General features: G+C 39.7%; 1 protein-coding gene across 2 annotated transcripts in view; it reads right to left on the bottom strand.

Annotated features, from left to right (window-relative positions):
* SLC9A7 (solute carrier family 9 member A7) overlaps positions 1–16,479 on the bottom strand; it is a 195,359-nt gene extending 178,880 nt beyond the window's left edge. Inside the window, exon 1 of one of the 2 annotated variants that reach the window (XM_027859465.1) lies at positions 16,191–16,479. In XM_027859465.1, the coding sequence (XP_027715266.1) occupies positions 16,191–16,479 (289 nt within the window). The remainder of the gene's footprint in view (positions 1–16,190) is intronic. The other variant, XM_027859466.1, reaches the window with a different exon arrangement.
* Between the last annotated feature and the right edge of the window lie 5,653 nt (positions 16,480–22,132).

Below are 22,132 nucleotides of genomic sequence, written 5' to 3'. Positions count from 1 at the left end.
GGAAACACTTCTATGAACTGATGTAAAGTGAAATGAACAGAACCAGGAGAACATTGTACACAGTAACAGCAACATTATGGGATGATCAGCTAGCTCTTCTCAGCAATACAATGACCCAAGAAAATTACAAAGGACTCGTGATAGAAAATGCTATCCCCATCCAGAGAAAGAACTGATAGACTCGGAATGCAGATCAAAGCATACTATTTTCACTTTCTTTATTTTTTTCATGGTATTAAGCACCTACCTACCATGTGCCAAGCACTGTGTTAAACTGGGGCTACTATATGTGTGTGTGTGTGTATGTATATGTGTATGTGTATATATATATATATACACACACATATATAATATATATATACACATATATATTATATATAATATATACACACATATATATATGGTACTTTGGGAAGGAGGGCACTAGTTAGTAATAGAATGTGGTTTGGGAGGGAGTGCCCACCCTTCAAAACTACCTTGTACATTTTTGAATTTCCAAGGTTCCTTTCAGATTATAGAATTTCATCAACTTTGAGGAGCAGTTTTCCACTATTTTTTAACTTGAGGTAACTATAACAGCTTAGAAAGGTGAAATTTCTTTTCTCTATCTAATAATCTTCTCCTTAAGGAGAAGTAAGGGATTCTGAGGTGGGCCCTTCCTCAGGAAATCAGGTTTTGAAAGACTCATTTAATTTTTACAGTTTTAAAAAAAGCTTAACTTGCATGATCCTTGACCTACCCTTCAAGGACAGAACTATCTTTGAGTGTATTAAGGAGACACTTAATGTCTAATTAAGAGTCCGGAGAAAGTTGGCATCTCTGAATTAGTAGTTGAACAATTTTAATTCAATTAAAAAAAACATTTTCCAAAACATGCTGCATATAAGCATAATCTCATATTCAATCTCAACAGAAGAATTATCGTAGTATAATAGAAGCCCCAGATTCCAGTCCTTGCTCTGCTACTGTTGCCCAACCATTGCGACTAAGTGGAACTGAACATGGAGTCAGAGGCTCTCATTCTAAATTCCTGTGTCTTACTGCCTGTGTAACATTGGGTAAGTCACTTAATCTCAGCAGGACTCAGTTTCCACAGGTGTAACATGAAGAAGGTGTTAGACTACATGATAGCCAAAGTCCCTTCAAGGTCTAATGATCTGCAGATGATATTTCTATCATGAACTCAAGAGCATTTTTTTTTTACTTTATTTGTCTGTGGACAAAGTATTTTAACTGTGAAGAATATGAAGATTTTGTTTGAAGTTAGATTGTTACACAATTTACAGTCAAAGACTGCCTATATATTAATTATTTTTCAATCAACTAACAATGATATTTCTTGGCCTCTCCCCTTCCTCTCTTCCATTGTTCTTGCTCTTAAGCTGCATGCTTGGAGAATACAGATAAATATCAACCTTCCACAGACTTCTCTTACACTAGTCTAGACTCCCTCAGCTATTGTACCACTTCTGCTGATAAGAGGGCTAGAAGAAGAAAGCTTGCTTTCATTAGCAGAGTAGGATATGAAGGAGTCAGAATGATTAACTTCAGCGCAATGAATAAGAGAATTGTCCCATTCCAATGGCAGTATATTTTGTGATGTGTTTATGCTAGCAAAGAATTAAATACTGGCAACAAAGCCATATCACTGAGTCTGCTGGTGACTGGAAGGCATCCTTGTGAAGGGTGGTGATCAGTTATGACAGACCCATATTAAAATGTGTACACTAGGAGCACATGTGATATTGGATATGCTTCATGGGGAAAACAAGCATTATGATCAGTGTAAACAGGAACTGGGATATCCATAAGTGGCCTCCATAAGGATGGGAGCCATATGTTGAAACATGTGCCATGGCAGTAGGTGCTAAATAAAGACTTAATAAATTTGGGGTACAATGCTAACAATAAAGAACTCTCCTTTGAAAGTTTAAGTCCCCCCCCCAAAAATAACCTAATGGTAATCTTTGATTAGCATGTTAAAAGAACAGAACACTGTTTTACAAAATAAACTTTGCTAGGGAAGATTAACATGTTAGTAGCTGTGGTAGCTGTGCAGTATGCTCTCTTAAGATCATAGATTGAAAGCTAAGAAGTCATTTAATCCAATTCTCTTCATTTTATAGATGAAGAAACTAAGGGTCACAGAAAATATGTGGACAAAGGACCATTGAGTTTATAGGTGGGGCTCATTGTGAACACCTTCTTCCAGTACCAAAACACACTTGGATAGGATGAGGGATGGACTTAGTTTTATTGAGTTCTCAAAAGCAGGTCCTATACGAATTCCTCATGAGTTCATCTGTGAGATTTTGAGGGTTTCTGCTTTCTTCCCAAGCAGATAGGACGATATTCAGTCATCCATTTTGACACCTGGCCCTGGTCTAACCCCCTTGCCTCGTGCCTTCCATTTCTTCTTTTCAAAGTTGGTGTACACCTTCTTGTTGATACTTTAACTGACCAATGCACCTCCATTTTCGCCCACTGCTGAAACTCATTAGCTTTAATGTCAGCAGCAATGCTTATGTTTATATACACACAGAGGTAACAAAACATACCTGCTTTGGAAACAGCTTTTGGCAACTCTCATGCAAACAATTTTGAGGATTAAACAAACTTGAAGCTGCCTTTGACCTTGGACTTTGCCACTACCCACCTTTATATCCCTTGAGTTTTCCCACTCATCCAATGGGTTCTCTAAAACAATACCACTCTATTTCTGGGTGACAAAAGGAACCTTTTCAAGAAATATTAGATGGCAGGAGAGGTAAAGTAGAGAATAGTTAAAGAAACTCAATTGTATTTTATTATACTAATAGTTCCACTAATTAGAACCAAAAAAATCTCATTTTCTATTTTTTTAAATACACTTTACTGATGCCTTTATCTCATTTGATATTCACAAAAGTCTTGAGAGGTGGTAGATGGCTGGTTATCATCATTCCCACTTTACTGATATGGAAATTGAGGCTGTGAAGTAGGTTGAATGATTTGCCTGAAGCCATCCTACTAGTGAAGAGAGGAGCTAGGACTCAAACTCAGATGTTTTGACTTTTAATCCAGGGTTCTTTGTACCATATCACACTGTCAATTTGACAATATTTACTAGGCTCCTCTCCCCTATAGGAACTAGAAAATGAATGCAACTAGTATTCACACAGCAGTTCACATAAGCAATTTTGTGTAACACTAAGAGTACAGGCACTCAAGGTACTTAAATCATCATCTTTTTTGCCTAAATATCTGTTTTATTCTCAGAGACAGATCATTTTAGAGCCAGGAGTTACCTTAGAAATCAACTAGTCTACCTTTCCTTCTGTTCTCAATTCAAAAGGGAAAAAAAACTTTTAAGCTAGTTTCCTAAATCCTTCTCATTAATTTCCATTTGAAAAACTGCAACTTATACCTGCCTCTGTACCCTAGACAACCTAGTTTGATTCTACAGTGTATACATACCACAACACACAGCATTGTATGTATCATTAGCCTTCCCACTGGAAATTGATGCTGAGAAAGAGAAAAAAAGCAAGAAAATGCCACCGAGCATGACTTCCTGTGCTTGCAAATACAACTAAAAAAGCTGATGAGCAACTAGAAGTCTATTCAATAGTGACCACATAGCTATATTCTCCTCTTCTGATAATGGGAGGGATTGTTAACAAGTTAGTCAATCCTCATTTGAAGCCTTAACCTCTGTCAGCAAAGTTGTGGAATGAAAGCCAACCCTCTGATTACTTCACATTGGCAGAGTCCATTTTCTGTTATTTTCTGGCTAAACAAGTGACAAGTGATTCAAATCTTGAGGGATTCCTTCCCCTCCCCTCATTCCACTCTGTCCCATTCTAATCCCTACACTACTGCATTCTTTATATTTACCAGATACGTCCTAAAGCCTATGATAAGGAGGAGACCAAAGCAAGGTCAAAACACCTCTCTATTTTATTTGACTAAATTCGTGTTCTAATTATTTTGAATTCAAAGAAGGTCTAGCCTAGTCTAGCCCTTCATTCTATTTATGTGTTTAGGGGCTAGGAAATGGAAGAAGGTATGCCCATCAGCAGAAGATTGGAGAGTATAGACTAGTATGGAAAATCCTTAGTTCTAAGAACTGGGCAGATGGGTTTGATTCTGGGATAACGTACCTCTCAACTCCACAAAAAAAGTTCTCGTTGGTGTCTGACTCCCAAAAGAAATCCTTTTGACCCAGACCTGTCAAGGACAACCCAGAACCTGCCGAATCTCCAAAATCAGAGAAGGGGAAAGTTACCTACCCACAAACAACACAAAATGTAACCATATCTAAAACCTTTAAAAAGATAAAAGTAGTTCATTTATTATATACAATATATTGCAGTTAGGGAAAAAGTAAAATAGTTGTCCCCATTTTACATATGGGCAGAATCAAGGTTAAATGCTTTATATAAGGTCACCTATGGTGGCTGGAGGTGGTAGTCAAATCCAAGTCTTTTGATTCCAGATGAAGGTCTCTTTGAATTCCTAGGCTATGAATTCAAAAATTGCAAGGACCAGGTCTTATTTATACCTAGAATCACCCTCTACACCTAACAATGGTTTGCATACATAGGTCCTCAATAAATGCTTACCAGATGAAGACTACGTCTAACAACTATTACTTTCATCTTTTTCCAAGCAAGATGTATTGCTCGGGGCACCTAAGTGGATAGAGTACCGTCCTTGGAATCAGGAGGACCTAAGTTCAAATCTGGTCTCAGACCAGACACTTGACACTTACTAGCTGTGTGACCCTGGGCAAGTCTCTTAATCCCAACTGCCTCACAAAAAAAAAAAAAAAAAGATGCATTGTTTAGAAATATACTTTCTTTGGTATAAGATTGGGGAATGGGATTGGGGAACAGGGACAGAATGTTAGGATGCAAGGGGACAGGGATAAAATATGTTAAAGGTGAACGCGTTAAACTAAAGTTGGCTTCTGATCACTAACATTTAAATAAGAAGTAACTTTGTGGTGGTAAAGAAATGGAAATTGCAGGGATGCCCATCAATTAGGGAATAGCTAAACAAGTTGTGGTATATGATTGTGATGGAATACTATACTGTGCTATAAGAAATGATGAGCTCATTGATTTTAGAAAACCAGAGAAAGATTTGCATGAAATAATGTAAAGCAAAATGAACAGAACCTAGAGAACATTGTATACAGTAACAGCAATATTGTTTTAAGAACGACTTTGAGCAAATAAGTTATTTTGTCTACTATAAATACCCATGTTAACTATGAAGGACATTTGAAGAAAGATGCTATCTATATCCAGGGAAGGAACTGATAAATAGAAGTGTGTGTATAATAATTTTACATATGTATCTATTTGTGTCTAGAGAGTGGGGTGAGGGAAGAAAAAAAAGAAAAAAATTTACATGACAATTTTGTCATACATTTGAAAGAAACAGTAAGTTGTGCATAGTAGATTTGCAGTTTCATGTACAATCATCTTTTATATTGTACTATGTTATGGAAATACTTGCTTTATTCCACGAATTAAAACTAAAATTGAAAAACTATTTTTCAACTATTTACTCTTCTTAGCCATATCAAGTGCTATGTGACATAATTCCAGTGCAATAACATTTTCAGAAGATTAGTTCTCAAAAGAATTTATATCTCTCTAGGATTACTCCATGGTTAGAATCACTTATAACCTGTCAGATGTGTAGCCATGGTTCTCATACAGGTGTCCAAAAATGTAAGAAAATTTGACCTGTTAGAAAAACAACCATGTAGATAATAATCTAAATTCATAAACACATGTATGTTTACATGACTATCATTTGATGGTCCTTTCAAGTAATATATTGCTTGAAATCTTATTACACTATAATTAAGGCCTACCTACTCATTGCCCCAGGAAGGTTATGTGTGGTTACACAATTCAATCCAACAAGCATTTATTACGTGTCAGACACTGTGCTAAGCCTAGGATATAAATAATGGCCAAAACATTGTTCCTGCTACCAAGAAGCTCCTACTCTAATGGAGATAACACGCAAAAAAACTATGTACATACAATAACAGTATACACAACACTGTAAATATGGATGATAAGATCAGAAAGATTCTGAGATAATTGTTTCTAAGGCGTGGACACGATACAGAGATCAGCAAGTGACCAGGTTGGCTTCAAGTCTAATGGAGAGTTATGTTCAATAAACCTAAGAAGGTGGTCTAGAGCCAGACTGTAAGGGAGTTTGAAAGTCAAACAGAAGAGTTTGTATTGTATCCTAGAGATGGTAACTGAAGTTTCTTGAACAGGGAATTAACATCCTCAGATCTATGCTGTACAAATATCTATTTGTCAACTGTGTGCAAGTTGGATCCAGCAGGGGTGAGACTTGAAGCTAGCCTGAGCAATAGTCCAGACAGAGGTGATGAAGGCCTGAGCAAAGATAATGGCTAACCAAGCTCTGGCAGGACTTATCAAAATGGAAAAAAAAAAAAACAAAAAAAACTTCAAGTACTGAAAAAAAAATTCCAAGTACTTCATCTTCAAGATTGAACGGGTTGATTCTCTTTTTACCTCCCAGGCCTTCATCAGGCCTTCATATTAAGCATACTCCTCAAATTAATTCTAGATTCCCTACTTCCTGCTGTCTTGGGATATCTCATATACTTAGAGAACACTTCAAAACTTTATAGCTGGAAAAGGCTTCAGAGGCAATCTAGACCAACCAACTCATTTTACAGTTGAGGAAACTGAGGTCCAAAGAGGTTAAGTTATTAGCCAAAGGTCACACAGGTGCAGTAAGCATCAGAGGCAAGATTGAACCCAGTTCCTTTGACTCCAAAGCCAGGGTGCTTCTGACACATTACATTGCCTCTCACATTTTTTATCATTTCTAAGCAGAAGGACAGAGAAACTATCTTTCCCATTTTTACCTCTTCTTTAGATATAGTCTAACCATCTTCAACTGTCTTCTGGATACTTCCACTTGGATATCATAAAATCATCTCAAATTCAACATATCTAAAGGGAAACTAATTTTCCTCTAACACCATCATCCTCTCATTTTGTTGTTGTTCAGTCTTTTCAGTCATGTCCAACTCTTTCTGAGCCCATCTGAGATTTTCTTGGCAAAGATACTGAAGTGTTTTGCAGTTTCCTTCTACAACTCATTTTACAGGTTTGAGGAACTAAGGCAATCAGCATTAAGTGATTTTTCCCAAGGTCACATAGCTAGTAAATGTCTGAGGCCAGATTTGAACTCGGGAAGATGAATCTTCTTGTCTTCAGGCCTGGCATTCTATCCACTGCACCACCTAGCAGCCCTATTATCCCCTGTAGCCTAGTACTAATATTCTCCTATTTACCAGGCTCTATACCTTAAGGTGTACTACATCAGAGATGTCCAACTCAGACTGCAACAAATGTTATTGGAGAATATTTAACAAAATAAATAAAAGCAAAACAGAACATAGATAATGTTCATGTGTGGTTTTCTAAATTAAGTTGCAGCCCAAAAGGATTAGATACTGTTTCTTGATGCCCTTTTCTGAGTTGGATACCACTGAACTAAAATGGTATTAAATTTTAACTGAGGTTTTTCCCCCCCAAAAGGAAAAAAGCCAGAAACCTGAGAGCATATCACCAATGATATAACACTTCCCACCTTTCATTTCTTCTTCCTCTAACAAATGTGTCCTTTAATTTCTATTTCTTTCTTTTAATAGATATTTTGGAATAGCTCTGAAAAGTTGGGAGAATTTGATCAATATACAGAAATATGTATAAACACTGTCAAGATGAATATTCTCCTCAGACTGCATTACCTATTTCACAATCTCACAATATATTAATGTATTCTGAGTTAAATGTAACTGTCACATATTTCTATTTCTTGAAAAAAATAAGCCCCAATAGTTCATCAAAAGATGAATCTAATCACATTTCTTGCCCTTTCAATGGGTGGGGGAGAGACAAGAGGGAGGGAGAGAATTCAAAACTCAAAGTGTTTTTATAAAAAATGAATGTTAAAAATAAATATTTTGGGGGCAGCTAGGTGCTGCAGTGGATAGAGCTCTGGCCTTGGAGTCAGGAGGACCTGAGTTCAAATCCGGCCTCAGACACATGACACTTGCTAGCTGTGTGACTCTGGGCAAGTCACTTAACCTCGATTGCCTCACCAAAAAATAAATAAATAAATAAATAAATAAATATTTTGGAAAAAAGAATCAATCTAACTTGATTAAAAAATAAAAATTTGAAAGCTAGACAAGAATAAAAATTCGAATGTTGAAAGGATAAATAATAAATTTAAGTAAGGAGATTATTCTATCAATTCCATTGGTTTTCTTAATTTGGCTATTCAACACTGGGCTTAAAGATGAAGTTCCTGGGAGGAAACGTGCATTCATTCAAACATTCACTAACTCACCACAAACAAGAAAATATTTTAGGTTCTGGTCACAAGAAGGTGTCAGGTGGTACTGCCACACCTTTGCCATCAAGGGGCCCAGAGTCTACTTGTACATGGTAAGAGACGTATACCCAAATTAGAATAATAAAAGGCAGAGTATAATTGGAGCAACTGGGTGGTACAGTAGATAGAATGCCAGGTCTGGAGTCAGGAAGACTCATCTTCTGAGTTCAAATCTGGCCTCAGATACTTTTTACTAGCTGTGTAACCATGGACAAGTCACTTCACCCTGTTTGCCTCAGTTTACTCATCTGTAAAATGAGCTGGAGAAGGATATGACAAACCATTCCAGTATCTCTGCCAAGAAAACCCAGAATGGGGTTACAAAGAGTTGGACACAACTGAAAAATGACTAAACAACAAGAGTATAATTAAGCATGGATGTATACAAATCAAACAGAGTCACTTCAAGTGACACTTTTGGAAGAGATCAAGAAATGAGAAGTAAAATCAAGACCCTTTCAAGAAGGGATGTCAGCAGAGTGGAATTGTGGATAACAGTGGAGGAAGCAGCATGATGTAGTGGCAAAGACTGGTCTTAAAGACAGAAAAATTGGATTTGAATTCTGGTTCCAACATTTATTAGAAATAAGTAATTTTACCTTTATGAACCTCAATTTCCTCATCTTTAAAATGGGATAACACTTCCACTACCTGCCTTGTAAGGTTAGAAATTGTCCACTTGGGTCCCACTATTTGGGACCCCATTTGGAGTTTTCTTAGCAAAGATACTAGAGGGTTTGCCATTTCCTTCTCCAGCACATTTTAGGTATCTGAGGAAAAAAAGGTTAAATGACTTACTCAGGATCACACAGCTAATGTCTGAGGCCAAATTTGAAGATGAATCTTCCTGACTTAAGGCCTGGCATTCTATCCACTGCACTACCTAGCTGTCCCTATCTAGCTATGGTTAAGAAAAGCATTTTGTAAACTTAAACACAGAATGCAAATGTGAGCTACATGTAAGTATAAAAGATACATAAATGCCAAAAAACAAAAATCTAAGGAGTAGGGGTGCAAACACAAGCAAACAAGATCACCCCTGACCTCAAGCAAGTGACACTGTAATAGAGGACAACACTTTAAAAAGGATATTGGCTGGAGGGGTGGTACAGGAGCAAGAAGCAACAATGTTTGGAAATGATCAGGAAGTGATGTGGAGGCCTGATTCCCAGCAAGGTAAAGTGAAAGCTCTTGTCTCTGAGCCCAGAGTACCAGGAGCAGAGTCCAAGAATGATGGGAATAACCTGAATGTGGATAGAAGGGTTTGGAGATGACTCAGAAGTGGCCTGGGCTGGGGGTGGGGGGAGATTCAGATCTTTGCACCACATAAATATACCTATGATTTTTTTCATTCAAAAATTAATTTAATAGGTTTTACATGATTGCACATATATAGCCTATATCAAACCACTTACTGTCTAAGGGAGAGAGGGAGAAAATTTGGAACTCAAGATTTTATTAAAAATGAATTTTAAAAATTGTCTTTACATGTGATTTTGGAAAAAATAAAATACTATTTTAAAAAAATATATTTAAACCAGTTTCAGAAGAATGATCAGTTAATGCAGATAGAACAAAAATAGTTTCTTTGGTGTAACCCTTTTAAGCCAAATCACCCACGAAGATTAACTCCCCAAAACTCTAACAGTATTTCCAAAACATATCATCAGTCTTTTTAAAAGGAAGTAAACACAATTCACTCCTTTTAAATAAGGCATGAAAATTTTCCATATAAATAAGTTGTAATGTATAAGAAAACAAAATTTGTCTTTGATATAAGTAAGTCACATGAAGACACATTACCAAATGGCCACTGGATTCTGTGGAACTGTCATGTGTTTAAGTGAAATTTTACTGGGGACACTTTCATTTCTGTGGAAGTGTGCTGTAAAATATTTTATGTAGGCAATTGGCCAAATCTCACAGTCGGGGAAGGGAGGGTATTATGATCTTTAAGCAGAATTTCGTTATGATGTGTTAAGGGTGTTTTTCATGACCAACTACATTGGTCAGAGAAACCTATAATAATAATAATTAGGCTGTTTTCCTGTAGCAGACATTTATCAACGATTCTGTTATCAGTTGGTTGCCTCTCTGTAACCAGATAATTCTCAACACACACAAGAAAACATGCCTACCAAGAAGTCACACAAACCTGGGACAGACCAAAAACAAGAATTCAAAAGGAAAGTGAGTTTTCTCCCTTAAAAAACTGTTCACTTGGGGCAGCTGGGTGGTGCATTGAATACAGCATTGGCCCTGGAGTCAGGAGGACCTGAGTTCAGATCCAGCCTCGGACACTTGACATTTACTAGCTGTGTGATCCTGGGCAAACTGCTTAATCTCAATTGCCTTGAAAAAAAAAGTTCATTTTTTTGATTAGGCAAGTAAAAAAGCCCTTTCTGAAATGTCTGCTTGTGGGCCCAAAACTTAAACTCTAGCTGTTGGTTACTAAGTCCAGATGTCTAGGAATGTAGAGGCAGCTAGAAGGTAGTAGTAGTAAGAGTGCTGGGCCTGAAGTCAGGAGGACCTGAGTTCAAATCCAGCCTCACACACTAGCTGTGTAACCCTGAGGTCACTTAACCAGTGTTTGCCTTAGTTTCCTCACCTGTAAAATGGAGGACATAACAGCATTCATGTCTTAAGGATCAAATGAAAAACTATCAAGTGCTTAGTACAGTGTTTGGCACATAGTAGGCATTTAATATCTGCTTGTTCCCTCCACTTATTCCTCGATCTTGCTTATCTACTAAGCCACACTTTAGTTTTGCATAACAATCCAAGCATCAACATAACACACACATTAGTACGCAGAATTTGGGGTAGATTAACAGCAAACTCACAGTACTAGGAAAGGGGTAATAAAGGGAGGGGAAGAGGTAGGGGTCACAAGAGTGGAGGTTAAAAAGAGGCGGAAGAATATGGTGGCAAAAAAGAACCAAATATTCTGGCACCAAATTAGTTGTTATAAAAATATTATGGGGGAAGTGAAACTACAGTATACATGAGTGAAGTTAATTGGACCCAGTCTGTTTATAGCACCTTCCCCCGCCTCAAAAGACGAGCTGGCCCCACTGAAACATTTGCTAATTATACTGCAAAGCATGACTGCCCCAGTGTTACCACAGAGCTTAATCACCAGACACTCTTACAATATTTGGAATCTCCCTTCTCTAGTGAAACAAGTTGATGGGCTTGTTTTTCCCCTTATGAGTAAAGTTTAGCTGAAAGTTTCAAGAGAAACAAACCAATGTCACCTGTGGTCACCTACCTGGCCTTTGGAGATGGGTGTGCACAGAGTTGTCTGGAACTGGAGGCATTCAGCGTGGGTGGGTTGATCTCTGTATAAGGTATTGGCAGGTGTATCAGCTTACTGTGCTTGGATAACAAACACCAGCTGAGACTTTTCATACCATGAAAACTATTTCTAACACAGGGTACTAAAATTTTCATGTGTGGGGGGGGGCTTGGGGGTGTGTATGCGTGTATGCATGTCTCCCTCCTCATCCCCCACTCCCAATAAAACCCACTAAAGAGCAATTTTGGAATTTGTTTCAATCATCCAAATGTCACAGAACGTTGATCTCATTCTACTATTTAAATAAGTGAGGGTGATGGGTAGCAAATCTTGTACCTTCTTTAGGTGGATCTTGAAGGGCAGGCTAATAAATTCAAAGCATCGCTTTTGGAGGCAGGGGAGGGAGTCAGTAGGACTGAAGCTGAAGCCCTCTGCTTTCATCATCATAAAAAGCAGAAGAGATTAGAACACAATTTGATTCAACAACCCTATGTGCACTACACTGTGTTAAACTCTAGTAATATAAAAGGATTTTTAAAAAAACAAACAAAAAAACAACAGCCCCTACTCTCAAAGAACTTACATTCCACAAGCAAGATACAACATGTACACAGCTACATATCAATCCTCTCCACATGTTTTATATTCCAGTCAAGTTGAATTTCTCAAAATTCTTTATACTTTCTCACCTATGTGCTTTTGCTCATGCTGTTTCCTATGCCTAGAACTCCCACTAGGACTATCTCTAACTTTTCAGACAAAGTAGCTTTAAGAGAAGGAAAATATACTACCAGCTAGGGGATGGAAGGGAAGAGAAAATCAGAAAAGGTCTGGCATAGGAAGGGATATCTGTACTGTGCTTTGAAGGAAAAAAAGTGATGACTGTGAGTAAGCAATGCATTACAGATATGGAGGATGACCTATGTAAAGGCATGGTCACAGAAGATAGAACAGTCATAAATGGCAAATGGCTAGCAGGCCACTTTGACTGGACCAGAGGGGAGTAACATGAAATAGTACTGCGGAGGTAGTTGGGAGATGTATAGAATGTTTCAAATCCAAGCTAAGAATTCTATTTTATCCCAGAAACAACAGTGAGCCATTGAAGATTTCTCAGTAAAAGAATGGCATAGTCAGATGTGTGTTTTAGGAATATCGATTTAACAGCTGTATGAAGGCTGGATTGGAGAGGTGAGAAAAGAAACAAGAAGACATATTCAGAGGCTACTGTTAATTATTCAGGAAAACAGTTACTCTAAGGTAGAAGTTTTTGATGTTCACAGTAGAAGCCATTTTTCTGAAAGCTTGATAATTATCATGTTCTCACAAGATATTAGCATTTTGTATAAAATTCATGGCTACAGTACATTTCCTTTGGTCTTTTTGCTTTTTAATATCCAAAGAGGGATATAAACACCATTCATTTCAGCAGAGAACTAGATTCTAATTTCCCATTGCTAAAACAAGAGAAAGGCAGTTCTGGAAAAATTATGCTTTGTTCATACTCCTAAATTGGAAAATTTTCATTCTAATGCCTGTCACAATTATCTTCCAAGAGAAATTGGATAATTATCCAATAGAACGACAATGGTTTCATCTAATACCTTGATGGTTAACAGAAGACAGAACACCTCAGAAAGAGATGTTTTGCCTGTCCTTGTACAGATCCCATCCGTGTTCTCATGTCTACAAACATGCTCATTCAATGTCACTTCCTAACTGATCACAACACAGACAGATACAAATTGACAGTTAACTAAATTTGTTATCCCAGCCCAAAGCAATAGTCATTAGGAAATAGAGACGTGGCAAACGGATTATAAGGGAGATTCCCACTGTATTCTACTGAAAATTTTGCTTTGTTTCCCAGTTGGTGGGGGAGGTTCTACTGAAATGAACCAAACAAAATGAACCAGTACACTGCAGCATGACACCAGTGACTAAAAGCAGGCTGGGATGAGTTTAAAAAACATCAGCAGAGGAAAATTCCACAGCTTATTGTTTAAAAAAAAAAAAGCTTTGAAACTCATCTCACTCCTGAGCAGGGAATGCTAACCAGAAAATAAATTAAATTGCCCACATATTGTCATCCATGCACTCACTTCCATATCTACAGGCCTGTGAAACTAATGGAGCTTTTAGCAGGTACTTTACAACTGTACAAAAGAGCTAGCCTAGTTGCTGGAAGGTAAAAATATTTCTCTCATTACCTACACATAAGAAGAGATAATTTGGTTCATTTGTATTCAGGCTCAGAGACAAAAACAGGTGACGTTCTTAAACGACAGCATGCTCAAATTCTCCCAATACCATTTGCCCCAGAAGCCTCCCAGGCACCTGCAGTCCACTGCAACAGCCATTAATTATCTAAGATTCAGACACTAACTCCATACTGTACAATGGTTAGGCACAGAGTGGTAATGTACATGCCCAGACCTACATTTTTTCAGTATCCTAACTCAGTTTTACATCAGGTCATGTTACAATGCAAGACCTGTTTGGGCATCTGATTCCACAAAACTGGAGGGCTTGGAAAAGCACCTTCTAACCCTGTCTCTTACAGAGTTTCAGTGCAATTGCTTGGTAGCCAATGAGCTCTAGCTACTTAATAGCAGCAAACCAGCAACCCTGGGCTGTCAGTACCCAGGGCCAGTGTAAGATTCACATTAAAGTTTCAAAGACCTGCTTTCCATTCTGAGCAGAGAATCTTTGATGGAAACCAACAGGGGCTGCATCTAGAGTAGGGCAAAATGTTGCGGAGCCCTTTGTAAACAACGATTATAGTCCTATTATAAACTATTATAAACTAATTATCTAAGATTTTCATTGCATTCAATGTAACTTAACAAGTGCCTACTACATGCACAACATTATAGTGGGTTCTTTGTCTATGATAAGGATTTGTGAGTCAGGAGACCTGGGTTCTAGTCTGTGTTCTGCCATTGAAACGTGTATCTGAATTCACATCGTAGAGGGATTTAATTTCTAGTCTACTACGGTACAATACTTCACTGGCAGTCAACCCCACCCTTTCTAAATAAGGGTTATCTAGGAGGCATATAAGGAATTTAAATCACCATCCTCTTTACCAGATACTTTAAGCAATTAGGAGGGATTTTACAAAGCCAAGATACAGCTAAAATCTATTTAATGAACACAAAACAGTTCACTAACCTCGGCTACTGGGATAGTACCCGCACTAGTGACACACAGCTGCCCTATCTCGCAGATCAAGGCCCTAGGCTAAGTGGTTTTTTAAAAAACCACTGGCTACTACAAACATGCAATACATTACTGCTCTATTATACGGTGCCAGCCCTGCACAAGGACTTTTTGAGCCTTGTGAGAAAGCTTGTGAAATTCACTTTCTAAATTTCTTCTTCGATCATCTTATAAGAAGCCTCTCCCTCTCCCTTTTCCTCTCCCCTCCAGGTATACACAGCATGACAATGAACATGATTTCATATGCCTCCCATTTCGTGATCAAAATAACACAAATGAAAAAGAGATGACAGAAACGGACCTCATGCACTGATTAATCTTCGCTAGTTATTATGGATGCCTGCTTCCAGTAGGCCCTACAAGACAAAATCTAGTAGTTCTTGCAATGCAACACTTATTTTCTCATCCTCTACTATATGTTCACCGTAACCCACCCACCTTATTCCCCAGAAGGTGAAGTTTTGGAGCAAAGGGGGATTGCAAAGAAGAGAAAGAAGCCACTACTAATTAGGGCATCAAATCCACACCCACAGATCCACAGCAGCCAGGGCTAGATTGTCCCTAAGAGACTACAGATAATACTGTCAAACCTGTAAGTGGCAGCCAACAGGGGTGCACCTTTTTATTTGGGGGATGCGGAAGGGGAAGGGGATGATCCAAAAGCAGAAAATCCTCTTAAATGGAAGCAGGGCGGGGAGCGGGGGGGAAGGTTGGGAATCCACCTATGGTTAGAAAGCAAAGGCAGTAAACTCCCTAACCTCAGGCTCAATATCGTGGCCAGTGTGGGAAATGGAAGAGACATTCACGAGGGAAAGGAAGAGAAGGGGCGGAGAGGAACTGAAGCTCAGGGTCCAGCACACGCCCACATCCCTCAATTAGGGGATAGCTCCCAGAGCTGGCCCAAGGCGAGGGGAGCGTACACCTTCTCCTCTTCCTGGCTTTTGCGCCTCCTCCCCGCCCCCCCCCCCCCCCCCCCAACAAACCCCGGGGGCCCCCCCCCCCCCCCCCCCCCGGGGGCGCCCCCCCCCCCGGGCGGCCCGGGGGGGGGGCGCCCCCCCCGCCCCCCTCCTCCGGGTTGTGCCCCCCCCCCCCCCCCCCCCCCCCCCCGGCTGCAAGAACCAGGGGTGCACGCCCTGCACCATCTCCAGGGTCCTCTCGCCAGGCCGGAATTTCGAGTTGGGATGGGGGAGGGGGGGGCGGTGCCCGGGGGTCTCACCATAGATCATAGCCAGGCCGGTCTCATGCAGGAAGCGCACCCGGCGGTGTTTGAAGAGCCAGATGGTGAGGATGGTGAGGGTGAGGAGCAGGATGAACGTCAGGAGGCTCACGCTGTCCTGCCGGTGGCTCTCCTCCGCCTCCTTCTCGGTGGCTATCTCCTCCATGGCGCTGCTGTCCTCGGCGCGCAGACCCCTACCCAGCTGCAGCAGTAGCAGCAACAGCCCGAACAGCAGAGGCGGTGGGGGCCCCGGGCTCGCCCGGAGCGCCGGGCGAAGCGGTGGCACCATGGCCCCGCCGGGGCAACCTGGGCTCGCTCTGTTTTGGCTTCCCTGCCCTCGCGCCCGGCTTCCCGAACTGGGGAGGTGCAGTCGCTGAACCGCCCCTGCAGCTGCGGGTCGTACTCCCACTGCCGCCGGCGCGGCCGCTCTGCTCTCACTTATTCACCCAGAGAGGCTCCCGCGGCTGCTGCTGGGCTGCTGCTGCTGCTGGGGCTGCTGCTGCGGCTGCTGCTGCTGCTTCAGCTCCCGCTCCAGCTCTAGCTTTTGCTGCTGCTCCTGGGGCTGCGGCAGCCCCGCCTCCTGCTGCTGTCACCACCTGGAAAGAGAGGAGGAAGCTCAAGTGCGCAGGATCCCCAAACCCCTCCCATCTCCCCTGCTCCCCAGCTCCGCCGGCTGGAGAGCGGCAGAGCGCCCGCCCGGCGTGGCCACTCCCGTAGACCGCGCGCTCGCTCGCTCCGCCTCGGAACTGCCGCCTTGTTTCCCACCGCCTGTTCCTAGCGCAAGCGCGCCCGGGAATCCGGGAGCCTGGGAGTCTCAACTGCTTTGCCGCGGGGCTCAGCAGATCTTTCGTCCCGGTGCAAGGTGCCTTGCTTCCTTCTCAATCAGGGAAATTTTGGGTTCACGTTTAGATTTCAGGGGATCCATGCACTTGGGCGGTGAAAAAAAAAGATATTTTTATTTTCACTAACCCTTTGAAATTTAGCAATTTAGCAATCCTCCAATTATGAATATAGGGAATATTCTACAGGAGTATGAGCTTAATAAATATTAGTTGACTATTAATTAGGCTTCATCAGACTGCGGGAAGGGTAGGTCCACTACACAAAAATAGGCTACGGATTCGTGCTCAAAATTCTCAAAATCCTTCCCATTAGTATCTTGCTTCCCAATCAAGGGGTTGAGTCCATCCTTCCCTCCCCCTAAAATTGGGGTGGGGTAGGATCCCTGTTTGCAAAGACTTCATTCTTTGTTATCCGAGATGTGATGAGATCTTTAGACTTGAAGGGCTGAGACTGGAACCCTGGCTTCTCTTTCTTGATCTTCCACCTAATTAGTTGCATGATCTTCCGACCCTTTCATTGGTAGTTAGCATTCTAATGATTGTATGGTAGGATTTCATGGAGATCTGCTGGATTCCAAAACAGTCCTCAGCTTTTGTCAGAGGTGGGATTTGAACCCACGTTTTCTTGACTCCCAAATCCAACTCTCTAGACTACACATGGCTACCTCTCAAAGCTGAGGGTTTTGGCTATTGATAATTGGATAAAATGAAGGTGACTGTAAAGCAGGGTTAGATTAGTCCATAGCAGAAAGTGGAGGAGACATTTGCATTTTAGGTCCTACAAGTTAGAAATCTATTCTTTGCAACCTGTGCATTGTTTCTGAGGAGGCCTAGGGATATTATGAAGCTGCTGAAGATACAGTATCCAAACCCTGAAGACATTTATATGATCCTTCCTCTTCACCTTTCCCTTGTCTATCATTAATTCCTAGTTGCTTTGAGGATCTTTGGAAGCAAATAATCTGCTAAATCAAATCACAATAAGGTAATATCCCTTTGTCCCATATTCCTTCCAGTAGGAGTTGCCTTTTAAAGGTGGGGCTCCAGAAATAGATCAAAGCTTATCTCAAAGGACTGTGGAATCTGGAGGTCAAAGAAACAGAGCTACAGGTTGGCTAAGTAGACAGATCCTTAAGTTGCATCTTTTTTTTTTAGTGACAGGTTGAGCCCAATGAATCTATCATGAAGGAAGTCTCCACTAATTTAGAGATCTTATTCTCAAACAGAATATTCTGATGAGATTGATTACAGTGAAAACATGAAACAATCCTGATCTTCCAAAGTTAACATTCTCCTCCCCAATCACTTGATATCCTGCCCCTTTTATTCAACTTTCCCAGATAAGGAAAGTGGAAGAGCAGTCACTGGGGACTGTCTGTAATAGTACCTTGAGGCTGTGTATTTGTGTGTGTCTTTATTTGTGAGTATCTTCCTTTGGGTCCTTGAAATCCTCCTGGAAACTTCCTATCACTGATGCTAATTAAGCGGGCGCCATCATTTATTTATCTCCAGTTAAATGGGCCAAGGTGGAAGGAATTAGTGCTCTCTGGAAGGAATTTGAGATCCCAGGGTTGAGGAATTCCCCAACACCCAGCTACTCTACACTATTCCATTCAGGAACCCAAAGTCCATGAAGTTCATACAAGCTTCCCACTGAAATTCCAAATGCTAAAATTCTTGGTCATTGGAGATACCATATAAGAGCAAAGATAACTTGATTAAATTTCTAGGAACTGCCCTAAATCTATGATTTACCAAAAATATGGATTATTCTTCACACTACAAAAGTTAAACTTTACAGATTAGTCAGTCAACCATTTATTAAGCTCCTTCTACATACCAAGCACTGTGCTAAACACTGGAAATACAAACAGAGGCAAAGGACAGTTTCTCCCTTCAAAGAGATCAAAATCTAATCAGGAATACAACTTTAGAGATTGATAAGGCACCAGATAGGATAGCCATCCTTAGAGATAGCCTATCTTAACTCCCTTTTTCTACACATAAAGAAACTAAGGCCCGAAAGGCTGATTTACTAATCTAGATTAAAAAATATCTGAATATCCTCTCCCTCTCTACTATCCTGTGACGTTTTCTAGAAATGCTAGTTATAGCAGTAACACAAGAGAAAGAAATTATAGACATAAACGTTGACAGGCAGGAGGCTAAACTACCAGTGTTTGTAGATGATAGTTTGTATAGAAAACCCAGGGAATCAGAAAAGAAACTATTGACATAAATAATAGCTTCAGTGAAGCAGCAAGATACAAAATAAATCCACAAAATTGTCCGAATTTCTACATAGCAATAACAAAACCCAGGAGGATAAATGGAAAGGGAAATTCCATTCAAAATACCTTCAAAATGAATTAGATAGCTGGTAGTCAATCTACTAAGATATACTCAAGACATAGAAATACAAAAAAAAGATTTAAAGAAAAACTAAAATACCATGCAAATTAATTTATAGATTTAGTGTTATACTATTCAAACTGCAAGGTTTACCATTCTGGAAAACAATTTGGAATTATCCTACAAACCTTTTTTGTAAATCATTGTTACAAGGGAAAAGTTCTGGAAAAGAGAGAAGAATGAATTTATTTAGAAATTAGTGGGACAAAAGCAAAAGGCATCCATAAAATGTTTCGATATCTGTATATTATTTTAAAATGTTGGACAGATCCATTAGTATAGCATAAAAGGATTCTTAATTATGTTTTATATTCTATATTCCCATTGTAGCCTTGACTAATCACAAAGAAACATTTAAATAAAACATTAAATCACATGTATACAAAAACCATATCATTACTCCTTCACTTTCCCCCTAATTATAAACTCCTGTGGGTCAACTTTAACTTGAAATCCTCAAATCTTCCTCTGAACTGTCTCTCATTTTAGCTCAGATTCAAGATTAAGGCAGATTAATTTGTGCTTGCTTGACAGAATGGTTCCACTGTATCCACTGGAGAAGGAAATGGTAAACCGCTTTGGATCTTTACCAAGAAAACCCCAAATGGAATCATGAAGGGTGGGACACAACTGAAACAACCAAACAACAACAAGAATAAGGCTTCACAAAAGCCCCTAGAATGTAATGCCCTTTCTCAGTTAAAACTTCAAGCCTCCCTAAAATTCACCAAGTAATACCACCTGCCCAGCCTCCCATTTTTTGAGATAAAATCTCATTTTAGGAACCTATGTTGTTGTTTTTTAAATTTTTAAATTAATTTATTTTGATTTATCAACCATCACTTCCATACACTTTTGAGTTTTGCATTTTTCTCCCCCCCCCTCCCCACCTCCTTCCCCAAGATGGCGTGCAATCTGATATAGGTTATACATACACATTCCTATTAAACATATTTTCACATTAGTCATGTTATAAGGAAGAATTAGAACCAATAGGAGGAACCACAAAAAAGAGGAAACAAAACAAAACAGAAATAAAAAATAGCAAACAGCATGCTTCAATCTGCTTTTAAACTCCATAGTTCTTTCTTTGGATGTGGATAGCATTTTCCATCATGAGACTTTTGGAGATGTCTTAGATCCTTGCATTGCTGAGAAGGGCTAAGTCTATCAAAGTTAGTCATCACACAATATGGCTGTTACCATGTACAACATTCTCCTGGTTCTGCTCACTTCATTCAGCATCAGAGCATACAAGTCTTTCCAGGTTTTTCTGAAGTCCACCTGCTCATCATTTCTTATAGCACAATAGTATTCTATCACATTCATATACCACAACTTGTTCAGTCATTCCCCAATTGATAGGCATCCCCTCAATTTCCAATTCTTTGCCACTACAAAAAGAGCTGCTATAAATATTTTTGTACATGTGGGTCCTTTTCCCATTTTTATGATCTCTTTGGGATACAGCCCTAGAAGTGCTATTGCTGGGTCAAAAGGTATGCACATTTTTATGGCCCTTTGGCCATAAAAAAATTGCTCTCCAAAATGGTTGAATCATTTCACAACTCCACCAGAAATGCATTAGTGTTTACAAGATATTTTAAGAAGTCTTTCTTGTTTTGTATTTTTTGGCGAGGCAATTCGGGTTAAGTGACTTGCCCAGAGTCATACAGCTAGTAAGCGTTATGTGTCTGAGGTCAGATTTGAGCTCAGGTCCTCCTGACTCCAGGGCCAGCCTAGCTGCCCCTAAGAAGTCTTTTCCTTTTCCTTTTAGTCTCTGGGCAACACATCTTTTTCATTTTCTTATCCATTCCCTAATACTTCCAGAGCTTCAATAAGTTTATACTGTTAGGTCTATCTTACTTATAGAGACATTAAGATCGACCTTTAAACCACCCCAAATCCTTGCATTCCTGAGGCTAGAAACCCATTTTTTGGCATCTTATTTAAGTAGCCATTCTATCTCTGAAAGTTTAGTAGTTTCCTTGCATAGCAGATAGACTATGGGAAAATGATGATTTGTTGGGGTTTTTTTCTCATAAATCAAGGTATTGGAAGCTCATTTTTTGAACTGGTATGTAATAATTAATTGGTAGGCATATAACAAAGAAAGGCATATAACAAAAGAAAGACCCTATATGAACCAAGTTATTTATACTAGTACTTTCTGTAGTAATAAGGAACTAGAAAGAAGATAGACGCCGTTTGGTTGGGGAAAGGCTAAACAAATTGTGGTACACGGATGTAATAGAATATTATTCTGAGGAAAAAATTATGAATTTGATGAATACATAGAAACATGGGAAGACATTTGAACTGGTAAAAAGTGAAGTAAACTAAACAAGAAAGCTAACATATACAATGACAACAATGTAAATGGAAAGATGGAAGAAAACAAATATTTATTAAGCACCTACTATGTGTCAGGCACTGTGCTAAGCAGTTTATCAATATTATCTCGTTTGATATATGCAACCACCCAGTAATGTTAGGTGTTATTTCCCCCATTTTACAGTTGAAAAAACTGAGGTACAAAGAGATTCAGTGACTTGCCCAGGGTCACCCAGCTAATCATTGTCTGAGGCTGGATTTGAATTCTGGTCTTCCTGATTCCAGGTCCAGCACTCTATCCACTCCATTACCTGTTTGCCTCTAGGACAGTATCAACAAAATAATTACAATATG

The sequence above is a fragment of the Vombatus ursinus genome, unplaced genomic scaffold, assembly GCF_900497805.2.
Source record: "Vombatus ursinus unplaced genomic scaffold, bare-nosed wombat genome assembly UNPS02014168.1, whole genome shotgun sequence".
Lineage (NCBI taxonomy): Eukaryota > Metazoa > Chordata > Mammalia > Diprotodontia > Vombatidae > Vombatus > Vombatus ursinus.
Note: the sequence above shows the minus strand (reverse complement) of the source record. Positions and strands in the feature narration are given on the sequence as shown.